Below are 24,984 nucleotides of genomic sequence, written 5' to 3'. Positions count from 1 at the left end.
ATGAGTTTGGAGATCTTTTCTGTGTTGCAAGTTCTATGAGTTGAAAAAGTAACATGTTGGGGTCCTCTTTCAGTGCATTAACTATGTGTAGTCCAAATGAGGGTTATTTGTTGAATCTTAGAAAGTCTTAAACCTAGAAATCAGTTTTATATATGCCTTGTAAAGTTGATTAAGGATATTGAGGCTATAATATGGCACTTTAGGATTTTTCTAAATGCTTTTAATATAATCATTTATGAAGTCTCCAGGGATTTGATTTTTCAGAATGTTTTGAAATAGCATAAAAATCTCATTCTGGCAGTGTGACAGTTCCCGTTTCTGCTGAATCCATTTTAGCATGCAGTTATAGGAGGACTTGATAAAATATGCAGAGCAAATCCTGGGTTGTTTTATAGCATTCTTGTGCTTCCTAAAGAGACAAGGAATCTTGATCACATACATTTATTAACCTGGAGTCTCCTTTCATATTACATGTTAGCTTCGAATATTTATGCAAGATGATCCATAGTTGAATTTTAACCTTCAGAGAAAACTCTAGAAAGGAGTTTAGGGAAGAATGAAAAGAAGAAATTGCTTTGCGCATGGAGTCAGCTGGATAAGATGTTATTGGTAGTTTTCAACGTGGCTGTACTCTTTTCTTCCTTTATTTTGCTCTTCAGTGTTTGCAGATCAGAATCGGCCTACCAAGGTTTTTAGTGCTTGCCATTAGATCATATTTATATTTTGATGGAATTCCCTGCTCTGGAAATTCGTTTCCCATGTGCTTGGCAGGAAAGGAGTAGGCCACCTGCTAAGTTAAGAAGTGATTATGCTGATGAGAACAAGAGAATGTTTGCCCTCCAGGTTTGGAATCAATTAGAATAAAACACATAAGAGCCAGATAATAATCAAAATATCATCTCAATGACAAGGCTGCGTTGAGAACACAGCAAATGGCACTTTCTGTTCCTTCTCCCCAGTGTTCTGACCTTCTATGTAGGAGCAAGTGTGTGGCAACATGTAGGAAGATAATGAGAGTGTTAGGAAATGGAGAAAAACTGGAGGTGTTAAGTTGGGTCCATAGTTAAAGAGCTTTTGAGGCCAAAAAATAGGGGAGGTGTGTGTCACACAAGCACACATATACACTAATAAAAGTGTTTATGTACACTGGGAGATTTTCCTAATACAGGAGGTAATATGATGAGTGTCAAGAATATCTTTTCAAAGGGATTGGCAGTAGCAGAAACATGCTGGAGTGGGAGGGGGGAACACAACATCAAACCAGGCAAAGTGGGGACCAAAGGGAGGCCCGAACTTTACCTGTATGATGTCCACTTGTATACCTAATCCCGAATTGTACTCCACATCTTTAAAATACCTTTAAAAATATATTTTCATCATTCTCTATGGAAATTGACAGAATATACAAATTAGATCAGGGATGGCAAATAAGTTTGACCTAGTATGCCAATTTTAATGAATGAGCAGTGGTAAAAAAAAAAAAAAAAAGAAAGAAAGAAATTATCTGATTGATTTGTTATGTCTGCCATGGATACAAGAAGGGACACAGCAAATTGTATGCTACACATTTTTCCATTCCTGTAATAGACTGTGTACAACTGTATGCGCTGTGATGTTGTTCATCCTGGTTGTCCTTCCTTATCTTTTTGCATGTGACTCAGTAAGCCCTTTGATTGCTAGCAATAAATTCTTTAATTTTATTTTTAGGCCTCAATATGGTGGCAAGTTCTGTCCAGGTTCTAGCCGTATCTATCAGCTATGCAACATTAACCCTTGTAATGAGAATAGCTTGGATTTTCGAGCCCAGCAATGTGCTGAATATAACAGCAAACCTTTCCGTGGATGGTTCTATCAGTGGAAACCCTATACAAAAGTGGAAGGTAATTTGGTCCCTATGACACTCAAATAAATACGTCTCTATGTGTATAATAATGTGAATGAACAAAACAGAAGAAACTGCTGCCTATAGCAAAGAGTTTCAATGTTTACCTTTTACTCCCCAGACCCGTCCTTGCCCAGTTTTTTGTTCCATGGATTTTGTTTATTTTTCCACACTGTTTTTTTTTTCCCCAAGATATCCCTTGTCTCCCACATCTGTTAGCCCAAGGGTTTGTGTGTTTGAAATGTACTTATGTTTCTCAACTTACCTTTGACATTTTGGCAATTAAGTCTCCCAGGGATGCTAATTGAAATTGGTATGAATTGTCCAGACCAAGAACTCGTGAAACTATATATACCCCGCAGAGACACCATACTAAGTAACTTACATGTCAGATGATTATAAGCATGAAAAGGCCTGTTTGTAGATTGTGTGTGTGCATGTAGACACACACACACACACACACACACACACACACACACAGAACCATGAATGAAATGATCTCTTAACTGTGTTCTTAGAACTTATTAGACTTCAAGTTATGACTTTTGTCATAGTTTTAAATTAATTTGTTTTTATTTTGGCTAAATACTAAAACCAAAACATTTAGCTACAAAAGGATAATTTAATATAATTTCTATTAACTGTAAAGTCTAAACTGTTACTATTCTAGTTTTTTCCTTTTCATTATTTCCAGCCACTTGATTTATCTAAACTTATTATACTTTCTTGAAAAAAGATATATATGAATCCCAATTGAATATGTATGCAATGAAAAGAGACTCGATTTAATGACAATTTATGGGATGTTCCCATGCAAAATCTCAAAATTTATCCATATTATCAATGATCATAAAGAAAGCTAATGTAATTACAGAAATCATTATAGCAAGTAGCACCTCTAAATCAAAAGAGAGGATAATGTACCTTTGCTCAATACCAACCAAACCATTTCAGGAACATTGATCTCATACATGTTTGCTCAAAAGCACAGATAGAGGCAGACGTGAAAATTCTGAAAGCTGTGTCTTAGGAGGAACTAATGAGAGACCTATAGACGTTTGCCATAGTTACTTTAAAAAATTCAAAAAGATATTGAATAGAAGAGATTTCAGATTTATCCAAAATTGCTTCAGAGAATAGAATTAATTCAGGACTAAGAAATTCCTAGCCATATTATCTCCTTAGAGAGATCTTCATTGACAGCCTATCAAAATATTCTTGCTACATGTTATTCTCTGAATCCTTTATCCTTCATAGCTCTTCTAAGTTCATGAAGGTAATTTTATCTAGTTGTTTGTTGTATTTCTCGTAAGAATTTAGCTTCCACAAGAACTAAGCCTTTGTCTTGAGCATGTTTGTATCTCCAGCATCTAAGAATGACTCTTGGTATATAGTTATTTAATTGCTATAACTTTTTAAATGAATGAATAAGAAATACTAACTGTCCAAAATAAAAGTTCCTTTTGTAAGTAGTAAGCTCTCCATCACTAGAGGCAGTCTACCAGGAACTGGATAATTGCCTAGGAAAGATGCCACACAGTAGGTTCCATTAGATCAGACAGAACAGGCTTTAGTTTCTTTCAATTTCACTGCTTGAAAATTTATTTTCTCTTGGTTGTATACTCCTGTAATCATATGTTTCTTATCTATGGTTCTTTCTCCAAGACTCTGTTGGCCATTCTTTCACTTCTTTTGTTCTTTGCTTTGCTTCTTGGATACTCCTTGGCATCTCCTATATTACATCTTTCATTCAAATATAGTGTTTATGGAATCTGTTCTGTTCTTACCCTTTATATAGGTTTTATGTAGAATACCTAGAAGAAAGTTAAATTTTGTTACTTGGAAAATGCTTTCTGGTTTCAAAGTTCTTTCATGAATTTTCTTGCAGTTTTAACTAAGTAGAGGACATGCAATTTCATCCATTCACTCAACTGACGTTTACTGAGCTCTTTTTGTGTAGAAGGCATTCTAGCAGAATGTATGGTGAACGAAACATAGACTCCAGTCTTAGGATCTCACATCCAAGTAGAGGGAGTCAGTTCTAGTTCCTCTTTGTCTTCCAATATTTACATTGGAAGAGACTGACCATGACTTGAAAGTCTTGTGACATTCCTGCAGTTTAGGAAGAAAAAGGGAAGACTTTATTCATAAATGTAGACAGTCTTTGTCCTGTAGTAGTGAGCTTTTCCCCTTCTTCCATGTTTCTAGTGGACTTGTTCCTAAATTCAGCCAGGAATCTGTGCTGGAAAAATTGAGTTTTTCAGAACTTGCTAATTCCTAAGAATGATAGAGAAAGAACAGTGCATATATGTCATCCAAGTCTCTAATCTCATACCAAAAAATAAAATAAAATAAAATAAAGAGGCATTAAGTAAGCTATTTTTAAAAAAATGCATAAACCAAAGAAAAACTTAATCTATTCACACATCTGCATATTTGGACCATAATAAATTTACTATGTTCACATTAACATTTTGACTCTGTCTTTTATTGAAGGTTTTATGAGCACAACTATTTGTATATTATTTACACATTTGTTATAAAACTGTTGTTAGGGATATCACTCAATGTCACCCACACAAGGTCTCATGTGAGAAACGTCATCTGGAATTCCTGGCCAAGAAGAACTCTTTCTATTTGAGAAATTGGCATGGTAACTCCTTTCTGATAGCAAGAACTCTATAAATATAGTAGTTTTATTTTATTTTACTTTTTTTTTCCCCTCTGATACCAGAAACTTCTCAGGGACTTAAAGGTCCATGAAAGTTAGTTTTTGTTTTTGTTTCTGCCTTTCAGATTAGTTCATATGCTTCCTCTTCATTTTTATGATATGATTTTTCTCTATATATTTTATAGACATTACTGAACCATATGCCTTCTTTTCCCAAAATGCCTAAATCTTTTCCTTTTAACGGACTGAGTACATATCTAAAGTAATATATGTCCTAAGTCAGGGTCCTCAAACTATGGCCTGTGGGCCACATCTGACCTGGATTTTTAAAAACTAAAATTTTATAGGAACACAGCATCACTCCTTTATTTGTATATTGTCAGGGGCTGATTATGAAACCTATGAAGCTTACAATATTTACTATCCATGGAGACTACCTGCACAGCCCACCAATCGTGTGTTTGGTGACTATCATTAAGGATTAAAAAAGTAAAATTGTGATGTTTAATATTAAATCAGCTTTATGTGTATTGTTAAAAGGGTTCATACTTTTAAAAGCCACATATGCTTATATGTGGGCACACACATACATGTATACAAAAACTGTGCGTAAGATTTTTTTATTTTTATTTTGATTGTGAGAGCTTTCTAAGTAAATTTAGACTATACTTTTGGCTATCATATTATTTTTCTGACAATGTCCTCATGACCATGTCTCTCCTTGATCTCTTTGCTTCTAGAGGAAGATCGGTGTAAACTGTACTGCAAGGCCGAGAATTTTGAATTTTTCTTTGCAATGTCTGGCAAAGTGAAAGATGGAACTCCTTGCTCTTCAAACAAAAATGATGTTTGTATTGATGGGATTTGTGAAGTAAGAGAACATTTCTGCTTTGGGATGTATGAGCGTGCTTGTATTTTCTCATATCAAATGTATACTGTGAAGAGTGTTGCGAGAGATTCTGTGTCTGGAAAAAGCAGGCACCACAGGAAAAAAAGGCAAAATTCCTCACTTAATTTTTGCATGACTCTGTTCAAAATTATTTCAGTTTCTCTTTCACTCCACTTGCATATATATAGGACAGAGATGATCATATATCCTACTTAACATGGTAGCTATAAAAATTAAACTAAGATGTAAATAATAAAGAAATTTTATTGCCTGTTTACTAAGCACATTCTTGACATGATTAGAACCTTGCCAGTGTATTTTGAAATAGTACAACTATTTATTTCTGGGTATTATTGCTTTCTTTTGGGGTAGTTACTTTCTCTTCCATTTTAATTTGATTTAATTTGAACTGCCTGATCCTTTAGGGATGTATGTATGTGCACATACATGTGTATTGTCCAGCATTTTTATGTTTCAGTCACAGACCTGACCTTAATAAGTTCCCCCTGGCATTAGCAGCAATTTTTTAAAAATTCCAGTTTCACAGATGAAGAGTCTAAGTCTTAGATAAATTTTACAACCTTCCCAGTCATGCTTCTAATAATGGCAGAGAAAGGATTTGAACCCCAACTCTGTCTAATTTGAGATTGTGCTTTTTAACCATAAGTGGTACTGCCTTCCTGCTGTTCTGTATATACAGAAAACCATTTCTTCTTAGTTATTCTTAGCCGCTGGCTTTTCTGATCTTTGATTTTCTCACTTTGTTTGGTAACAGCCAGTGGGATGTGATCATGAACTTGGCTCTAAAGCAGCTTCAGATGCATGTGGTGTTTGCAAAGGTGATAATTCAACTTGCAAGTTTTATAAAGGCCTGTACCTCAACCAGCATAAAGCAAATGGTAAGAGATGCTGCTGTTTCATTGTTGTCACTCATGAGACACAGCTTTTGTTACTGAACAAGTTTGAGTCATGATAAATGTGGATGCGCTTTTTATTAGTTCACCTGACACACTGGTGATGATGGCTTTTGTCTCTTGCACCAGGGATGGTAGGTGCAGGGTGTTTCATCAGTTCAATTCGTTACATCCTAGAACTGCGTTAGATAAATGCCTTCCTACTTTGCAATTTGGATATGCTGAGTGGGTCCCATGTTTGCTCCACATACAATTGTTAAGCAAAGAACCTAATTGTGAAACTCAGATGATCTATACTCACAGCATTAAATGAATATTTGAAGCAATTTTCAAAATATCTTTAGTAAAATTAAACTTTTTAGCCCTGTTTCCTGCCTATCACCATTGAGGGTACATGATTTTAAGTTTCTTGTAAGTATTCCTGTTTTGTTTTTGTTTTTGTTCTTGTTTTGTTTTGGGCCTTCTTTGGTCTGGAAAGGAGAAGAACGTTTCCCCTGTCCAAAAAAACATGCTTGGTAAGACTTTGGGAATGTCACACTTATTTTCTCTCTCTGGTGTTCTTACCACTTGGAAAATGAAATAATTGATCATATTTACTTCATAGAGTAGGAATGAAAGTCAGTTAATAATTAAAAAACCCCATTCTATAAAAATAGGTGCTACATGCCCCTGGACATTTCTAGTCACCTTTCTTTAATGCACAGTAGCCAGAAATGTTCTGTTCTTTCCATTTAGAATATTATCCAGTGGTCATAATCCCAGCTGGGGCCCGAAGCATTGAAATCCAGGAGCTGCAGATGTCTTCCAGTTTTCTTGCAGTTCGAAACCTCAGTCAAAAGTATTACCTCACGGGGGGCTGGAGCATCGACTGGCCTGGGGAGTTCCCCTTTGCTGGGACCACGTTTGAATACCAGCGCTCCTTCAACCGCCCGGAACGTCTGTATGCACCAGGGCCTACAAATGAGACACTGGTCTTTGAAGTAAGCCCCTTCTGCTTCTTCAGTTCTCAGTGCTTCTTTCTTACTATTTGTATAGTGATGACTCCACTTTAAGCTAGCTTAAAGAAGTCCAATCCTAGTTTAACTATGTTTCCTGATAGACTAAATTTCAGAGTGCACAGGGGAGAAGAGAGTGATTTCATGTTTGGGAAGAGGACAGGAATCCAATGGGCTTCCAGGAGAATGTGTTGATTTTCAGATTTAGATGCCAACCTTTCACCGTTACACTTGGCTTTCAAAAATGCCAAGAAGTACAGCAGAAATACTTTTTACATTATTCCAGTTTGTCTGTGTTCTGCCATTTGGATAGTCCATTGTTACTATTCACAACGAGTCAACAGGCCTAGGAGGCAGGATTACATAGTAGAGAAAATGCTTCCTCAGATACCAGCAGAGTTTGTTCATACTAAATTACCATGATTTTGTAGACTGTAGCATCCCCAGAGATGAGGAAAAAAAGGAGGGTAATAGTAATGATAATTAAAACAACATATCTGTAAATAAGTCTACAAGTCTAGTCATACAGCCAGGTGTGGTGGCGTGCATCTGTAGTTCCAGCTACTTAGAAGGCTGAGGAGGAAGAATTGCCTAAGCCCAGCAGGTTGAGGCTGTGGTGGCCTTGAGTGTGCCACTGTACTCCAGCCTGGGTGACAAGAGTGAGACTCCAACTCAAAAATTAAAAAAATAAAAATAAAAACTAAGGATAGATGCATTTTCTTTAGTCCTTCTCATGTCTGTGAGTTTGCTTTTTTCCCATGTGTAAAATAGGACTGATTGTTCTCACAGGCAAGGGATTTGCCTCACTTGGTATAGAAATGATACTAGCTACCACTTACTCAACACTTACATAACCAGGCACTCATGTTAGTCATTCTGAGTTCCTTACCTGCAATTTCTTACCTGCAAAATTGAGGTAGAAAACTTACTTCACTGACTTGCCAGAAAAAAAAAGAATCAAGTGTGAAGAAAGCTGGAAAGATTTACCTTACACAGCTAGATACCTCACCCATGACAGTATCTTATCCCACTGATACTGGAAAGGCTTAGCCACTTGTCTTCGTATGGTTTTCTCAATGTGAAATTGTTGTGATTGTCTCTGTGAGAGGTATGTAAGCATACAGGATGCGGGGAATAGATAGTGTGCTGTTGAGAAATATCTGCCATCCAGATTTGAATTCATAAAATGATGACAATGTGTTCATATACCTTGCTCAACATAGACATAAATCTGTGGCAACTAGCGAGTTGATCTGAAAATGGTATATTAAGAAGATTGTGATCCATAGCTTGTCTGATGGTTTTTGCTTAAATTTATATTTTTCTCTTTCCATTTTAGATTAATTAATTAGTTAATTCATCTAAGATTATTTGCACTTTGTTCTTGGTGCTGAGGAAAGGGACATAATACTTATTTTTACAGGGCTAACAGCATGCTGTGCCCTCAATCATTGCAGGGTATTTTGATTAGATATATAATTAATAAAGCAATTTCCAGAGGCAACTACTTTCCCTGTCTAAACTGAAGCACTCAGTTTATTATATTCCTCAGTCCCATGCACAGTGGGACTGGATAATCCGTTAAACAAATAGTACCGTGATATTGATGACGACCTTTTGCAATACACAACAGTTCATAGTGAAAGCAGGAGAAATGAATTTCTCTTGCCCTGTGTGTGGGAGTTTGGATTCCATGCATGTTGAATTATTGTCAGTGAATTTAGATGACGTCTTGAAGTTTCCCCAATGGATTATTTGATTTGCTTAAACTTTAGAAGGCAGAGAAGTGAAAATGTCTATGCATTAAGTAGTCATTGAGTTCCTCTGAATCACACACCCTGAGCTGCTATTGTGTCCCACACTGACAGTAAACTGGGTATATAGTTGTTGATAAAACAGAAGAAAAATCCCTCTGCTATTATGAAACTTTGAGTGTTAGAGGGTACAGTATAGTGTTACACAAATGAAGATGTAAATAAATGCAGTTATAGATTGTGGTAAGTTATTTAGAAAAAAGCAAGTGAAAGAAACAAAAACAGAGGGAGACTCTTTTTGGATTAGGGAGCTGAAGAATTATCTGAGAATCGTTACATAAGGCATAACTTGAAGTATGCGATGAGAAGAACCAGCCAGATGAAGAGTAGAGAAAATTCAGGCAGAGGAAGCAGAGATCTCAAGTACCATGTTGAGAATGAATTTAATGTTTTAGGAGAACTGAGAAATGAATAGTCCAGTCTAGCTGTAGTGTAGTGGGAAAAGAAAGTATTGGTGTGAAGTAGGGGAGCAGCCCTTGGATAACATTACAAACTGTGGTAAGCGTTTAGATTTCATGCTAAAAACAGCATCAGGATTTTATGAAAAGGAGTGTTTTGAAAATTCATCCTGGCTGCTATGTAGAAAACTGATTGAGAGGGCAAAAAGTGAGTTGGGGAAATAGGAAATTAATTGATTCTTCTAGAATTCCAGGTAAGGAGTGATGGAAACTGAAACAGATGGTGACTGTGAAGATGGGAAGAAGTGGATCTGTTTGCAATATGTTATGAATTGAGTCTAGGAAGTCAGAGAATATACTAGAGGTGTATGAGAGAAGGACTCTCAGGGAGAAGGATGCATGAGAAGGAATGTCTGGTTTCTTTCTTGAGCAAGTGGTGGGTGGGTCTATCACTACAAGGGGGACCAAAAAAACCCAAAACCAAAACAAAACAGAATTACTTTTTGGAGGGTAGGCCCCTTTTAGTATAGGCTTTCCCCACCAGGTAAGTGTTCTAGGAGCCCATCAGCATCAGTATACCAGTGAGTGTTGTTGCATTCGGCTTCAGTGAATTTTCATTGGGAGATTCTTTGAACATGTTTGCCCATTTCGTGATGTGTGATTTACAAGCACACCTACTCACACTGAACTGAGTATTCAGCAGTTTTTGACCAAAAATGGTGTGACCTCCATTCCCTACCCTCCTTATTTACCCCTTCTTTCCCTGAGTGATTTTTTGTTGTTGTTGTTTCCCCAAATTAAAAAAGTCCTCAAGGGAAACATTTTGCCAATGTGGAAAAGGTCAAACAAAAAATAGCAGAAGCACTGAAAGTCACCAAAATTGATGAGTTATTGTTTTGAGCGGTGGAAAAAAGCATTTTGATAGGTGTATGCCATCAAATGGAGAGTACTTTGAAAGTAACTGAGACTTAAACTTGAAAAAATAAATACACAATTTTTATAATTAAATGTTGGGGTTCCCCCTCATATAACTATCTTGGGGATGACTGAAAACAGGTTCAGGGATGGGGAGAAATTCTATTTTTGTTGCCTTATATTTGAAATGCATCTTAGATGTTCAAAAGTAACTATCAAGCAGGCAGTTGAGTATGTGTTTAAAATGCAGTTTAAAAGCCTTGGAATGAATCTATAAATCAGTTTCTAAAAACACATAAAGCAATATGGTAGTATATCATTTGTTAACTGAGCAGGGCACTTGAGTCCACATTTTCTTTGAGGAGAACCTCTTAGGAGTAACCATATAACTGCCACATCAAGAATATGCCTTGTGAAGTAACTGTTGAGTCCTGATTGGCACCACTGATGAAGGGAAACACATAGCTGGAATGGAAAGGCATGCTTCTGCCTGGAAATGGGGTCTTCACTGTGTCACAGGATTTTGTATGTAGATGCACATTTCTCATCACCCTGACATTTTGTCATGTGTTTTGGCCCTGTATCTGCAACACCCACAGACATGAGAGTGGGGATGCCCTTGTTCATGGTGACTGAGGCAGCATCCTATCTGTTCTTTCTACTGTGACTCCAACTGTGTAGGTTTCCTTCCAGATTTTAAGGTATTTAAAAATCTGTGTCTGAATTCCTTACTCAAGAGCTATGAAAATTCACTTTAGAGTATGCTTTGCAACTTTATTCCCTTAATGAAATTTAAGACCCTCTTTGGAGGCAACCAGAGGAACCTGCTAAGTGTCACTTTCATAGTTTTAAGACCATGTGATCTGTTCTTCAGATTTCAAAAGCACAGCATTTTCTACAATGTCAGAGAACTATTTGTAAATGAGAGAGAGACTCTTTGTAGACTGTGATGTTATGAAATGAAAAATCTCTTTTTACATAGTAGTGATTGAGTAACACTAGCCTTAAACATTTACTAAGGAAGATGAATAGTAGACAATTAATTAAAAACAAAACAAAACATATCACTTTAGATTCTATGTCTAAGATGTTCTGTACCAGAATGACTAAGAGTGCAGACTCTTAACTAGTCATATAACTTGGGTAAGCTTCTTAATCCCTGTGTCACTTAATGTCCACATTTTTAAATAAATACAAAAAATACTAGCTATGAGGACTACTGTAAGGATAACTGAAGATAAGCTCACTGCCTACAAAGTACTTAGCATATGATGTTTGTTTCCATCGTCATGATTTTGCCTTCTAAGTATATCTTATATACCGGAGGTGCCAAAAAATATACACACATTTTAAGAGATGTTATCTACATATTGTAAATATGCCGATGGTAACCACTTTGAGCACCTCTTGTAGTTGCAGAAGTTAAATGTGACTTGTATTCATCTTTTGTTATCTGTCTATATTATAATTTTAATACAGTTTTTTCCTTTCTTAAAAGGTGTATAAGTTTTGGCATCCTGTTTGTGGGTGTGGGTGTGGGTATTCTGAGACCATACTTGGTAAACTGCTGACCACGGACCTAATCTAGCTCCCAGATCTGTATAATACTAAAGCCCACAAAATAGGTCAGTCCTTTTAATATCAGGTGATTTGTTGTACATATATGGATTTTTTACTCATAAGAAAAAGAAACTTCTGGCTCCAGTGGATATTTGAGTTCACAATCTTGGTAATAGATTTTGATCAAGAATTAACTTATCATCTTTCAAACATGAGATACTAGGTCCTATTCCTTCTGTCTGTGTGATGGAAGACCCTCCAAGATCTCATAACACTTATTCAAATGAAACTGTCATTAGGAAATGTTCTTCCAACCCTCTCAGCTCTTTCATTTAAAAGGGAAAGAATAGAAAATCCTAATACAATTGGACTACCGTCAGGGTAGTTTGGAGCTCAGCAATAAATCCAGCCCCTGAAATTACATGTTAATTCAACATAAGGTGTAGGCTTGAACTCTCTTATTAAAGATTTCTGGATTTTTTTCAATCATATTTTTAGATGTATATGTTTTCTCTATTTCTTTTCTATTAAGCATCTGAGCAACAGCCTTATTTTGCTTTCAAAAGACTTATTTAGCTTGAAAGTTGTCGGTTTTAGAGCAATATGACTTCATTAGTTTTGCCAAGAGGCCTTTGATCCATCTTTAAGCAAGTGTACATAAACCAAGCTGTGTCTGAAAGGAAACCTGACTAGGGAAGTGGGGCTACATGCCTCTCACGGCCTCTGCCATGGGCAATCAGAACAAAGTACAAATCACTCCTCATGAGAAATATGTTTTTTACCACTTCATGACAAGCAACCATTTTTTTTGTTGTTTCTCTCTCCAATTTTGTTCATAAACTCAAAACTGTTCCAGTAGATTTTCACAATTCTGTTTGTAATTTAAGCTTTGCGTTTAACACATATTATCTACAGAAAAACCACAACAAAGAATGAGACAAGAAATGATGGAAAGTGCAAAATAAAATGATAGAGTTCCTTTTTATTTTTGTTTCTAGACCCTGAAGTCTCCTGATGTTGTCTGTGTTGATCAAATTGACCAGACAATTTACATGTTGTTGCTAACATTAGACCAGCTTCAAGCTGAGCCTTTTTGTGCTTTGTTTAATCTAAGCACAGCTCTGTGTTTATTTATCTATATTATCTATCTCTGACAAAAATGAAACCTGTAGATTGTTCACCAGGTACAGGATTTTTCCTGATATTTCGAAGTTATTTTTGAGGAATGAAAGGATGGCCTCAGTTGGTGATGAGAGTGAATTCTCTAAAATTAGTCATTCTCTATTTGCAAATACAGACGACTCCTTTAACAACAACTACAACAACAGAACATTGAGATGCAAAGGGAAAGACTGAGTAGATCTGAATAAAATCGTAAAAACATAAAGTCTTTCCTAAGTTCAATTGGTTATGTATAATATATTTTTACAAGTAACTTTGTGCTACTACATAAAGAATTACAGCAATATCTCTATTAACACAAAATTGTAGTTTCACCATCGTGAAGTGAGATAACATGTACTTGGCTATTGTTTTCTAGTGTCTAAGTTTATATACAAATTCTACCAATAGAGTCAAGGAAAGCTTAAATTAATGTCCTAGGAATTTGGCCTATCTGAAAACAATCTAGATGGAAAATTGTGTGATTAATTGGACATGCCTTGCATGTATTTTTAAAGGAGTTATGGTTTCGTTCAAAAGTTGCAAGTATGTTTGAAACTAAAACAAAAATCAAACCCAGTAACCTACTAGTATGTCTATTTTATCATTTAAAATAAATTGGGTTAATTCCTTTCATATTTAAATTATACTTTATTGTTCTCTGGAGAACCTTATCAAATTATTGGTCAGTTTTTATCATGTGCTTATACCTCTCCCAAATTGATAGAACACAGTTATTTTAAAAACTTAAAATTACAATAAGTAATTAATTACATTTTCCCCAAACTAGACAGAATATTGATTCATGGCTATATTCTTTAAAGAAAGTTAAATAAAGTTCATATGCCTTTCCATACAACAGCTATGAATTGAACCAAAATGAGTACTTTTGGAGCCAAAAATATGTTCACTCCAACATTCAAATGTTGAATATGTTTTACAATCCTGTGGGATGCTAAAATCAGAGTGTGGGAATCTACCAAAATGAGAAATGCTGTTTCATCCACAGAAACTGTAAGTCTGTGAACAAAGCACGTTCTCTTTTCACCACTTAAAATTACTGCATGTTCACTAAGTTCTTATTATACTCGTAGTGTCAAATTCAGCAGAAGCATATGTTTCCCAAAACACACGAGGATGGCACTGTGAGGGTAATGTCCTTCTTTTTTCTCTTTCATATATATTGTATTATATTCTCCCAATAGCTTAGCTAATTCCCATTTTCAACCACCTTAGTAGCATTGAGATAGGTAATTATTATTAAAACTATTTTCTTATGTTCACTTCCTCTGATAAATTACACATTCAATACCCAGCCCTGTGCTAGATATTGGAGATGCACAAATGGATAAGATATAAATCATGTCACCAAAACTTAGTATGTGGGTATTTCAAGATAAAAACTTGATTGATAGATTTAAATAATGACTAAAAAGTTAAGAGCTAGGACATTCATGCGAATCACTGATTACTCTTAGGCACTTCCCACGTCTGGGAAATCAATGGGGCCAGTGCTGTTTATATTGGCATTCACTTGTTACAAATGTTGAAACCACTTAAGGCCAAGAATCCAAGGAGATCCAAGGCATAGTATTTGGAACATCTTGGGATACAAAAAAAATTATAAATATATACATAATATATGGCATTCAATGATAAAATTCATTATTTCATTTAAAAAGCTCTACCTTCTTTCAAATTGAAAAATATTGTATGGGGGTGGAAAAAACATAAAGCAAATGAAAAGAGGGCTTTTCTCACCAAAGTCTCAGGTCTTTAAATAATATAAAGGTCATGTTTTGGTCCAAGGTATTCTATTCTTTTAGAAAGCAACATATATTAGACAAGGAATATCTGCATAAATATTTGGTGATACAGGTTATTCTGCTACCACGTGGCTTTGAATGAATCACTTAAATGACCTAGGTACCAATTTCCTCATTTTTGGAAATGATTTACCCATGCTGAACTAATGTCTTCCACTGTGTTCTATAGCACTGTCCTGAAGCATTTTTTCTAGCATCTGAAACCCTGTTTATCTTTATAGCTTCCCCAGCCGGCATAGTATTTGGAGCATCACAGAATACTAAAAAAAGAAGTATTGAATAAATACCATTTAATTATACAATTCAGTTGTGTTAAAATGGAAAACTTTTTCATATATGAGTTTTCAAATGGAAAACTCGTATGAAGACAAAAATAAATAAATAAAATAAATTAAGAGAGAGCTTCTGTCACTGAAGTCAGGAGTCAAGGGATCAGAGACCCCCCTCTCCTTACCTCATTTCAGCCATGGAGAGAGCTCTGAAGATCCCTAGGCTTCTGCAGTACACATTTTAAAAGCCATGGTATTTGATCATCTCTTAAGACTGGTCTCAGAACCGTACAGTTTATAGTTAGGTATAGTCAATAGCATTTAAAGTAATGAAATTTGACCTCCTAAGATACATTTGAGGAATCAATAAACTTTCTAAAATGCTTACTTTCCCAAAGAGGATAATTTACACATAGGAAGTTGCTGACCAGTTGGTTAGTAGTAGACTTACCTCTGAGAGAGTAACAATTTGCCCTTGTAGGGTAATAGGTTTACCAGATCTTTCCACTTATTTCTTGTTTTCTGGCAAGGCAGGGTACTGCAATCCTGGGAATAATTGACTGCTGTCAATTAAAACCAAGAATTAAATGCATGGCCCGACAAAAATAAAAGTGTCTTCTGTTTCTGGTGATTGTAATATGTTAAAACTTTATAGAACGTCTTCATGGGAAGCTCAAAGTTTAAATTAAATGGAAAGCAGACTTTTACTTTTATCTCTAAATTGAATGCCAGTCCAATTTTAAAATGCAGTTTCTATTACTGACCACTCTCCTTGGATCCTTGGCTCTAGATGGGTTCAACATTTGTAGCAGGTGGATGTCAATTTTAATGGTGCTGCCTCGATTTATTTTCTTGGTGGACATGGGAAATGCATAAGAATAATCATGGATTTGTATGGTTGTCTTAGGTCTTAAATTTTTTAGGCTTTATTTAAGTCTATCAATCAGATTGAAACGCATGCATATACTCTTATACATATAAATGACTTGGAGAAAAGGAACTGATTCTCATAACCATGTATTATATTCTGTATTTACCAACAAAAAGACTAGACGTGTACACCCACACTCCAGCACAGAAAGAAACAAATATTGATTTGGCAATCATACACTTTCTGAGATCACTTCAGATACAGTTAATATAAACTAGATAATTTCCATACATTTCAACTTATTTACCACAACATAAGTCTGGCATAAAGACTAAGGAATCTCTCATTGAACTAGTATACTTGTTAGTCATGCAAAAGAGTTGAAAGTTAGCTTATATTTTAATAGTGTTTAGGATATTATGTATCATTCAGTACGTTGTTTATTTTATTGGGTTTGGGAACACCAAGAAAAACAATCTGTTAATTCTTTGTCCCCAAATAGCTAAAGTGTGTGTGTGTGTTTTGTAAGGAATTAAATTTTGAAGTCATAGAAATGTGAAAACTGAGGATCAGAGTTGAAATTTACATGTGGCTTCGCTGAAAAACAGTCATTTTATCTGAAGTAGACGTGTGTGTGTGTGTGTGTGTGTGTGTGTGTGTGTGTGTGTGTTTCCATTTTGAGATTTAGATATGGGTAATTTAATGTCACTTTGTTATTTGTTTAAACAATGTGAAAAAGGCCTGTTTCATATACAGTTTGAGAAAGCCTTGGCAATAGAGATTAAAACACACACATTTTTCCCCATTATTAGCTAAGGTGTTCATGTGGAGATGACACATTCTCTAGAAATGACTAGAGATGAGCTTTCTTGCTAGCTCCTGCACGCTTGTTCTCTCTCTCACACTCTTGCTCTCACTCCTGCTCTCTTTTCTTCTCCTTTCCTCCCCTTCAGTCTCTCTCACCACCCCCCATCAGTCTCTCTGTCTCTCTTTCACATACATACACAATGAATAAATCATATTCTCTATCAAACTGTCATGTAGCTGGAGTAGAGGTGAGGAAATTCATCATGAGTGTTTCATTATAAAGTAACTTCATCCCTGTCTGATAAACAGAGTGATTCAGGATGACATGATAATACAGGTTGCTATTCTATGACTGAAATCTGATCACCTGTGTTTTTACAGCATTCCTTTTTTTAAAAGTCTTTTAAAAATAAAAAAAAAGCTCTCCTTTATGTTAGAATTGCTTTTCTCTATATTAAGCAGCAGAAGGGGGTATTTAACTCTTTGAAAGCCCATTCCTGTTTAATAGTATACCAAGAGAGAATCCCGAAACTGAAAAATGCAGCAGCCTTTGTAATGACAGTAAGTGAGAAATAGGTTAACCACAGGCTAGTTTCAAGGCAGGAAAACACATCTAAAGAAAATTACTATAATAAACAACTTCCTCCACTCTTTGGCAAAAGGAGATGATGGGGTGGCAGGGGACCAGGTGGACAGGCACGTTGATCAATGAGATGACAGTGTGACAGTGTGAGCACCATTGATGAAGTATTCCCTTCTCATTCAACTCCTTCCCTGTGACCCTGCCAGCTGAACTCTCCCCAAAGTAAAGGGGCTGAAATGAGTAAAGATGTGCCTCAAGATAAAACTAGTATAAGGGAAAGGAGATTAGCCAAGTAGCATAGACTGAGTGAAGATGCAAAACACAAAAGAGGCAAAGAAGTAATGGGGAATTAATTCAGAACAGATGATATAAAACTCAGACTCGAGAGGACAATTCAGAGGTACTTCTGTGATGGCACATTATTTGTCTAGAGATTGTCACTTGCTATTTGAAGTGGGGCCTCTGGTTAATTCATGGCAAATACTTTTGTGACGGGTTAGTGAACACTATTTCTCTTCACTGAAGTCTAAGGAATGTTGATGAGTTGAATTAGAACTATAGTTGAGGTTCAATGTGTCAGCCCTCACCTTTGAAGCTGCCTAACAGATGCGTTTCCAAGTCCCTTATCATGGCCTTTGTATTGCCGTCTCTTGTCAAATCCAACTCACTCACACATAATAGCAGTGATGATACCTGGTCATGTTCTTCAAGCTTTGAAGCAAATGAGAAGGAAATTTAAAAAACTGGCTGAAATTTAACATCACAAGGGTTTCCAGAAATCATAGGAGCTTACAAAAACATGGTCTACACCACAAAGCTATCTATTCTCTGAGATGTAGGACATATGATGCAATTTGAGTTTTATCAAGAAAGGAACAGTCAATAAAGTGTATCATATTTCAGTTGTTAAAACAATGATTAAATAAAACATTTTTTAAATGCATGGGGAAAATGAATTGAAATTAAGAATCACACATGTTCAAACCAGATATTAGCATGTCCAAGAAATAAAATTTTTAGATTTGATCCCAGTGTCACCAAGTAAATGTTATAGCATGCTGTCAAATTCCAGTGCCAAAGTATTTTCAGCATTTAATGCAGTTTTAAAAATTTTAAATTAGAATCCTGGACATGGTGTTTCAGAGCTTGAGAGGCAATGTTGTGAGAGTTAAGATAGTTTTGAAGTTAGTACCAGACAACACCAGAGATTCAGTCTTCCTGCTGCCACTTTTAGCTGTGTGACCTTGTGTATCAGTTTATTAATCTACTCTATTGAAATAATATAACAGTGCCTTCTTTATAATGTAATTATCAATTTTAAATGAGATTATGCATGTACAAAGATTTGACTGGCACAATAAGCACTCAATAGTTATTGCTATTATTATTTTTAAAGCAACCAAATGCATTATTAAGGACAAGAATCAAGTTTCCTAGCATGCATTAAATAAAAAAACCAATCTTTAAAATCTACCCATAACGTTTCATGGGAAAATCAGGACAACTCCTTAGAACAACAAAAATACCTTATATAACATAAAAAACACAGAACTGATTGAGGGAATTTTAAAAATAGTTTTAACATAGAAAGTGAGAACAAAAGAAAGTTATTTACCCAAGATTACTCAACATGTCCTTTGTTTTAACTTTGTGAGCCCTAACCAGAAACTGCATCCCCCTTCTTCAGAGGGCGGTTGGTAGATTCCAGCCCCTGTCTGTGGTTTTCCAGCTTAAGAAGCTGTAAATTTTATAACTCTGCACCCTGCGGTCAAAGCTGCTGAGTGTTGTGTCTGAAGTCAGGTGGTTTGTGTGTTAAAGGTAGACATTAAACAGTTCCACTGAGGACCTGGAAGCATTTAAGGAAGTTGCTTGCCAGCTGTAAATTAGAGAGTCAATGCCAGTTGGCTGGAAGATTCTCTGGACTAAGTCCAGTTAAGTAGACTGAATCACTGGCGGTCTTTCCAAATGTGTGTATTTAACAGCTTGGCTATACAATCTGACTTGCAGCATAGGATGATTCAGAAATGGCACTGTTGTAATATGGTACCATCACGGGAGGTATGGTGCTCCTGTGACCTGGTGGGTGTTTGTGCTCTCCACTGGTGCTGAGAAAAGCAACTGACTGCTCTTGACAAGGTTGCTGAAAATGTTTTAAAATAAATATGAATGATGGAAATTATCATTTTCAAAATTATCTATTTATCCAAGTTGTGTACCCCAGGGTTCATAGAGGAAGTTAGAATCTTAGCTATGTGGTTCTATGCACATCTCTCCAAGGTTGTTCTGCTTTCCAATTTTAGTGGGAGAAGCTGTCAGTGGTTAGGATGATTGTGATCGTCACACTAGAGTATGTATTTAGATATAAACAAGGGTACCAAATTGGGGGCTATAGTCTTTATCCATGAAGAAGGGAAGGAATCATTGTTAGGGCACTGTGTCATTTAGAATTTGAAAAAATTTTAATTGTTTCTTAAAGCTTGTCCAAGTAAGAAAAATGTGGACCTTAGTTTAGGCAGGACTGGTTTCATGGGCAGAGAACCTGTAAGGTCACAGATGACCTTGTGCTCAGAAGACCCGTATGTTTGGTTTAGCGCTCTGCCATCACCGTCTTTAAATTCTTAACTTTTTTTAAAACAATGAGCCTTAAATTTTCATTGTGCCCTGGGCCTTATAAGTTATACAGCAATTCTTGAAGGTGTATTCAATTTCTTTGAAAAAATGTAGGCTTTCTGAGAATGAGGGTGAAAAGCCCACAGAGATTCTAATGTAGGCAGGTGGACAGTAATCGCCAACGAATTAACTATTTGTAGGTATCCAACAGGAGGAGAGGAGAGGACTACTGTGTATCCTGCTTTTGGTCTTTGCTTTTCTCAATACAAGATAAAGACAAGGGCAGAGAATATTTTTGTTGTCATTGAGAAATAATATATTAAGTTGGTACATACTTATCTTTTATATATTTGGTCTTGGGTACCTATTTATTTAAGTTTCTACTTCCTTTAAGAGGTTTTTATGAACTGATGTTAAGCAAATTCTTACATCAGCTTCTGCTGGTTTATATAAATATTGTCTTTCAGCCTACGTGATTACATATACAACTCTGCGTGTAGATTTATAGCTTCATAGACATTAAAAACATGCATTACATCATTTGATTTTTTTAAAGTCGAGAGGCCTTTATTCATTTATGCATTCATTTAATGCATTAATATGTTCAACAAATAAAATATAAACAATATGTTCTATATGCTACTGGTAATAAAGTTGTTATAGTAACACACATGCACGCACACACACACACACAGACATAAAACCAGCCATTATATATTTTATGAGTTAGTAATTTAAAGTTGTATGTTCCCTGTGAACACTTGCAGCAAATTGCATAAGGTATTTCTCTTCTTGCTTTGGCCAGATATGTAAAAAATATTTATTATAATTTTTTTGAGTCAGATTCTCACTCTGTCGCCCAAGCTAGAGTGCAGTGGCGTGTTTACAGCTACCACAGCCTTGACCTGCTGAGCTCAAGCGATTCTTTAGCCTCAAGTAGCTGGAACTATAGGCATGTACCACCATGCCCAGCTGTTTTTTTATTTATTGTAGAGACAAGATCTTGCCAAGTTGTCCAGGATGGTCTCGAACCTCTGAGTTCAAACAATTCTCTCTCCTTGGCCTTCCAATGTACTGGAATTACAGCATGAGCCACCATGCCAGACAGACATGTAAATTTCTTATTACTTTGAGAATATGAATGAATTTTTTCCCTTACTGCTACTCAATATTCTGATCAGTACTGTTCTTATTTTTACTAATTGATTTTACTTTGCTGAGATCATTTCATATTTTCATTTCTGTTATAAGGTAGGGAAGGTAGGAAACTCAATGTTACAATTTGTCCCTTTCAGAGTGTTCAGATAGGAATCCTCTAAGGACACTCAAGTGGTTGGTTTTTTGGCGGGGTTGTTTGTTTGTTCATTTGTTTTGTAGTTTTGTGGCTTCTTGGCTGAGATCGTCACCAAGATATGTTGCTAATTAAATGATAACTGCAAGGCTTCTTTAGGTGGTTGTGTAATCCCCCCTGTGCCCCAACCCACCCTAGTTTTACAGAAGCATTTGATTTTTCTTCACATGTTCTCTAGCACTTGGTTTTTAACCTAAGTAACCGTCACTGTATTATTTTTTATATGTAAACCTATTTCATCTTCTCCCCTGGAGGATATCGCTTATCCTCCTCCCCGGAGTCCTTTTTCAGTGCCTTGACCATGGAAGGCACAAGAGAGACAGTGGGGGCTTAGATCAGAGCAGCAGCATTCACAGTAGAGGTGGTAAGATATGAAAGATATTCAAAGTAAGATTACACCATTTCCCGATAAATTAGATGTGAGGGTGAAAGGAGAAGAGTTTAGGGTGGTTGCAGGTTTTAACGTGGGCCTGAAAAATGGAAAGGATGGGCCCCCATGGGATGGCAAAGGCTGAGGCAAGAGCAGCCTTTCAGGGACAGGGAGGAGAATGACAAGTTCAGTGTTGGAAATTAATATATCCGTTTTAAACATTCAATAGAGATGCCGAGTAAGTAGTCAAATATGTGAGGTCAGAAGCTGGGTTTCATTTCATCTACAGCTGTGCATCCAATATGGTAGCCATTAGCCACACCTGGTTATTTAACTTTAAAAGTTTTTTCCTTCAATCACAGTACTGAGCGCATTTCAAGTGCTCAATAGCCACGTGTAGGACAACTATAATAGTGACATACCAAAGAAGGTGAGGGCAGATGGAATCGGTACACAGTGAAGGATATGGACTTAGATGAAGCCAGGACAAGGCATCCTGAGTAGCAGAAGGAAAGGAGAAGGATGTAGATATAGATACAGAGATAGGTTTGACGATGGGAGATTGTATGAGTTCTCTTCATTGGTAGCATTGATAATTTTTTATGGTTGACTTGAAGTCTAGGGGAACTTGACAACTTGGTTGTTTTTGTTTGATTGTGATGACACTTTTATTATCACAGTCTTTTTCTTACATGCATTTTTTTCTTAAGGGCATCCTTCTGTACACAGCAGCATTTTTATATGTCTTGCAGTGAAACCACATGCTATGTGACTTAGACTCCAGAATCTGTCTAAAAGGTGAAAGGAGACCATATTTCAAATGCCTGTTGAAAATTTGTTAAGCCACTCTTTAAATCACCAGAACATAAGTCCTGGAAGCTCAAAGGGAAAGAACTAATGCTCTTTTCTTTCTTTTTTTTGAGTTGGAGTTGCATTCTGTCACCCAGGCTAGAGTGCAGTGGCACGATCACGACCTCAATTTCCTAGGCTCAGGCGATCCTTCCGCCTCAGCCTCTGGAGTAGCTGGGACAACAGACACACATCCCCAGGCCTGGCTAATTTTTTAAAAAATATTTTATAGAGACTGGGTCTCACTATGTTGCTCAGATTGGCCTCAAACTCCTGGGCTCAAGCAATCCTTCCACCTCAGCCTCCCAAAGTGCTGGGATTGCAGGCGTGAACCAGGGCACCTGGCCCTTTTATATTTTCTTTGCATTTTCATTGGGGATCTGTTCCCCTATGGCAGTAAAAACTAGGCTCCAGTTTGAATGGAAGGAATGGGATGGTTCTAGAAAGTAAAAATAAGTAAGTAAATTTCTTTCTCTATGTCACTTACATTTAAATTTGCCTTCATTATTGTAATACCACCCTGCCTTGTGGATCTTAGCTTACTGTAACTCCTATGCATTGAACCCATATTATATTACTACACATGTAATTATACATTATTTTCTCTCACACAAGGTGTCTGCATTCTTGTTGCATAAAAAATAGCAACACAAGTGTTACATTTGAGATTCTGCTTTAACTGAAGGAGAAATTGAGTTGAAATATCAACCAGCATCAAAATCATCTTCTGAATCTAAAACTGCTCACAATTCACTTGTAAACATTAACAAAAATACTGCAGAAATGCCAAAAAGAGAAAGCATAATATTTATTCAAAATGTGTGAAATGTTTTGTTACATTGAACGCACATTCCCAAGAACAGCTATATGATTTAGCTACTAAAGTAGAAAAGCAAAGACTAAGATTTTCAAAACTACAAGACTCCTAAGATTTTGACTTTGAGAAGAGTTTTGCTGGTGTCTAATGAGACTTCAGCATTCGTTCATTTTAATGGTACTATCTGTTGTGTTTTTGTATTGATTTGGTATTAAATGGGGTGGGGAAAACACAGATTCATCTGTTGACATTTTGGTTGTTTCTGAGAGGCATTAAGATGTGTTTTGTTGTACTAAAAAGTGATGAGCATACCATGGAATCCTAAGCTTTAGCCATAATAGTCCTGGAGACATTTAAGCTAATAGCAAAGTAGAAATCATTTTGTAGCATCCTAAAGAGTGGTCTGGTATAATGAGGTTTCTGAGCCAGCCAACTTTAATTGAGGTGGGATCCTACCAGACAGAGATAGAGCCAGGGGTTCCTATATTTAACTGGCTATAGGCTTTGCCTCTTGGGCATGAATGCCCAGTTCTTGTGGTAATGAGTTTTCCACAAAACTCATGGGATTGGAGAGAACCAGCTATTCATATTCATACTTTGAGTCTGGAAGAGAGAGAGAGAAAGGAATAGTTAAGAAAAGAGGACATCAAAAAGAGGAGCAAATAATATGTTTCCCACAAGGTGATATATTGCATTGGTCAAGCACATTTTTGTTGGATATCTTATTTAAACTCATCCCCTTGTTATTTGTAGAAGTTCTCTATCCCTGTTTTTTTTGTTTTTTTTTTTTGTTTTTGTTTGTTTTCAATTAAAAAAAGGCATCTACAGCTCTATTATAGTGTTGTTAGAAGAACGTTGTGGGATAATACATAAAAAATGCCCCACAAAGTCCCTGGCACCTGTGAAGAGCCCAATAAATGATAGCTCTTATTTTAGGAGTCAGACTTTATAGGATTCGATTTATCCTCAATTTTTGCCTTTTTTGAGATTGAATTTATTCTGGTGCGTATTTAACCAATCCCTGATTCTGATCATACTTCTCTTTTTCTTCCCTGCTCATCCTAGGACAGTTAATAGACACAATCTCTTTGGGAAAATTCTCTTTGTAAATTCTATTGGAAGCCCATTTGGATTCTATCATTATTGATAGACAACTCTAAGTGGGGCATTCTGTGGGGGTTAGAGTGCTTCTCTTGTTCCCAGCTTCCATTGGCACCAAGAGATATCAAAGGTGTATATATGTAGATTTAGTTTCAACTGATATCTGTGGGGCTCCTCTGTGTCTGTATACCATCTTAGGTTTTCAAGTTTAAGTTAAAGTTGAGACTCAACACAGGGATATATATGTTGTGGGTTTATGGCAAATGTCATATTATGTTTTGCTTTTTAGCATCTGTCTAAATCACAGTTTTGACAGTATGACGGTACACAT

The 24,984-nt window shown here is 36.2% G+C and overlaps 1 protein-coding gene across 1 annotated transcript in view; it reads left to right on the top strand.

Moving 5' to 3' along the window:
• The window catches only part of ADAMTS18 (ADAM metallopeptidase with thrombospondin type 1 motif 18), a 158,808-nt gene that overhangs the window by 114,156 nt on the left and 19,668 nt on the right, over window positions 1–24,984 (top strand). The window contains exons 13-16 of the mRNA XM_021709367.1: window positions 1,708–1,880; window positions 5,294–5,424; window positions 6,218–6,341; window positions 7,092–7,336. Coding sequence (XP_021565042.1) covers window positions 1,708–1,880; window positions 5,294–5,424; window positions 6,218–6,341; window positions 7,092–7,336 — 673 coding nt within the window. The remainder of the gene's footprint in view (window positions 1–1,707; window positions 1,881–5,293; window positions 5,425–6,217; window positions 6,342–7,091; window positions 7,337–24,984) is intronic.

Source organism: Carlito syrichta, unplaced genomic scaffold (assembly GCF_000164805.1).
Source record: "Carlito syrichta isolate Samal-C Ts95f unplaced genomic scaffold, Tarsius_syrichta-2.0.1 Scaffold197851, whole genome shotgun sequence".
Taxonomy (NCBI): domain Eukaryota; kingdom Metazoa; phylum Chordata; class Mammalia; order Primates; family Tarsiidae; genus Carlito; species Carlito syrichta.
This window is presented reverse-complemented; position numbering and strand designations above follow the sequence as displayed.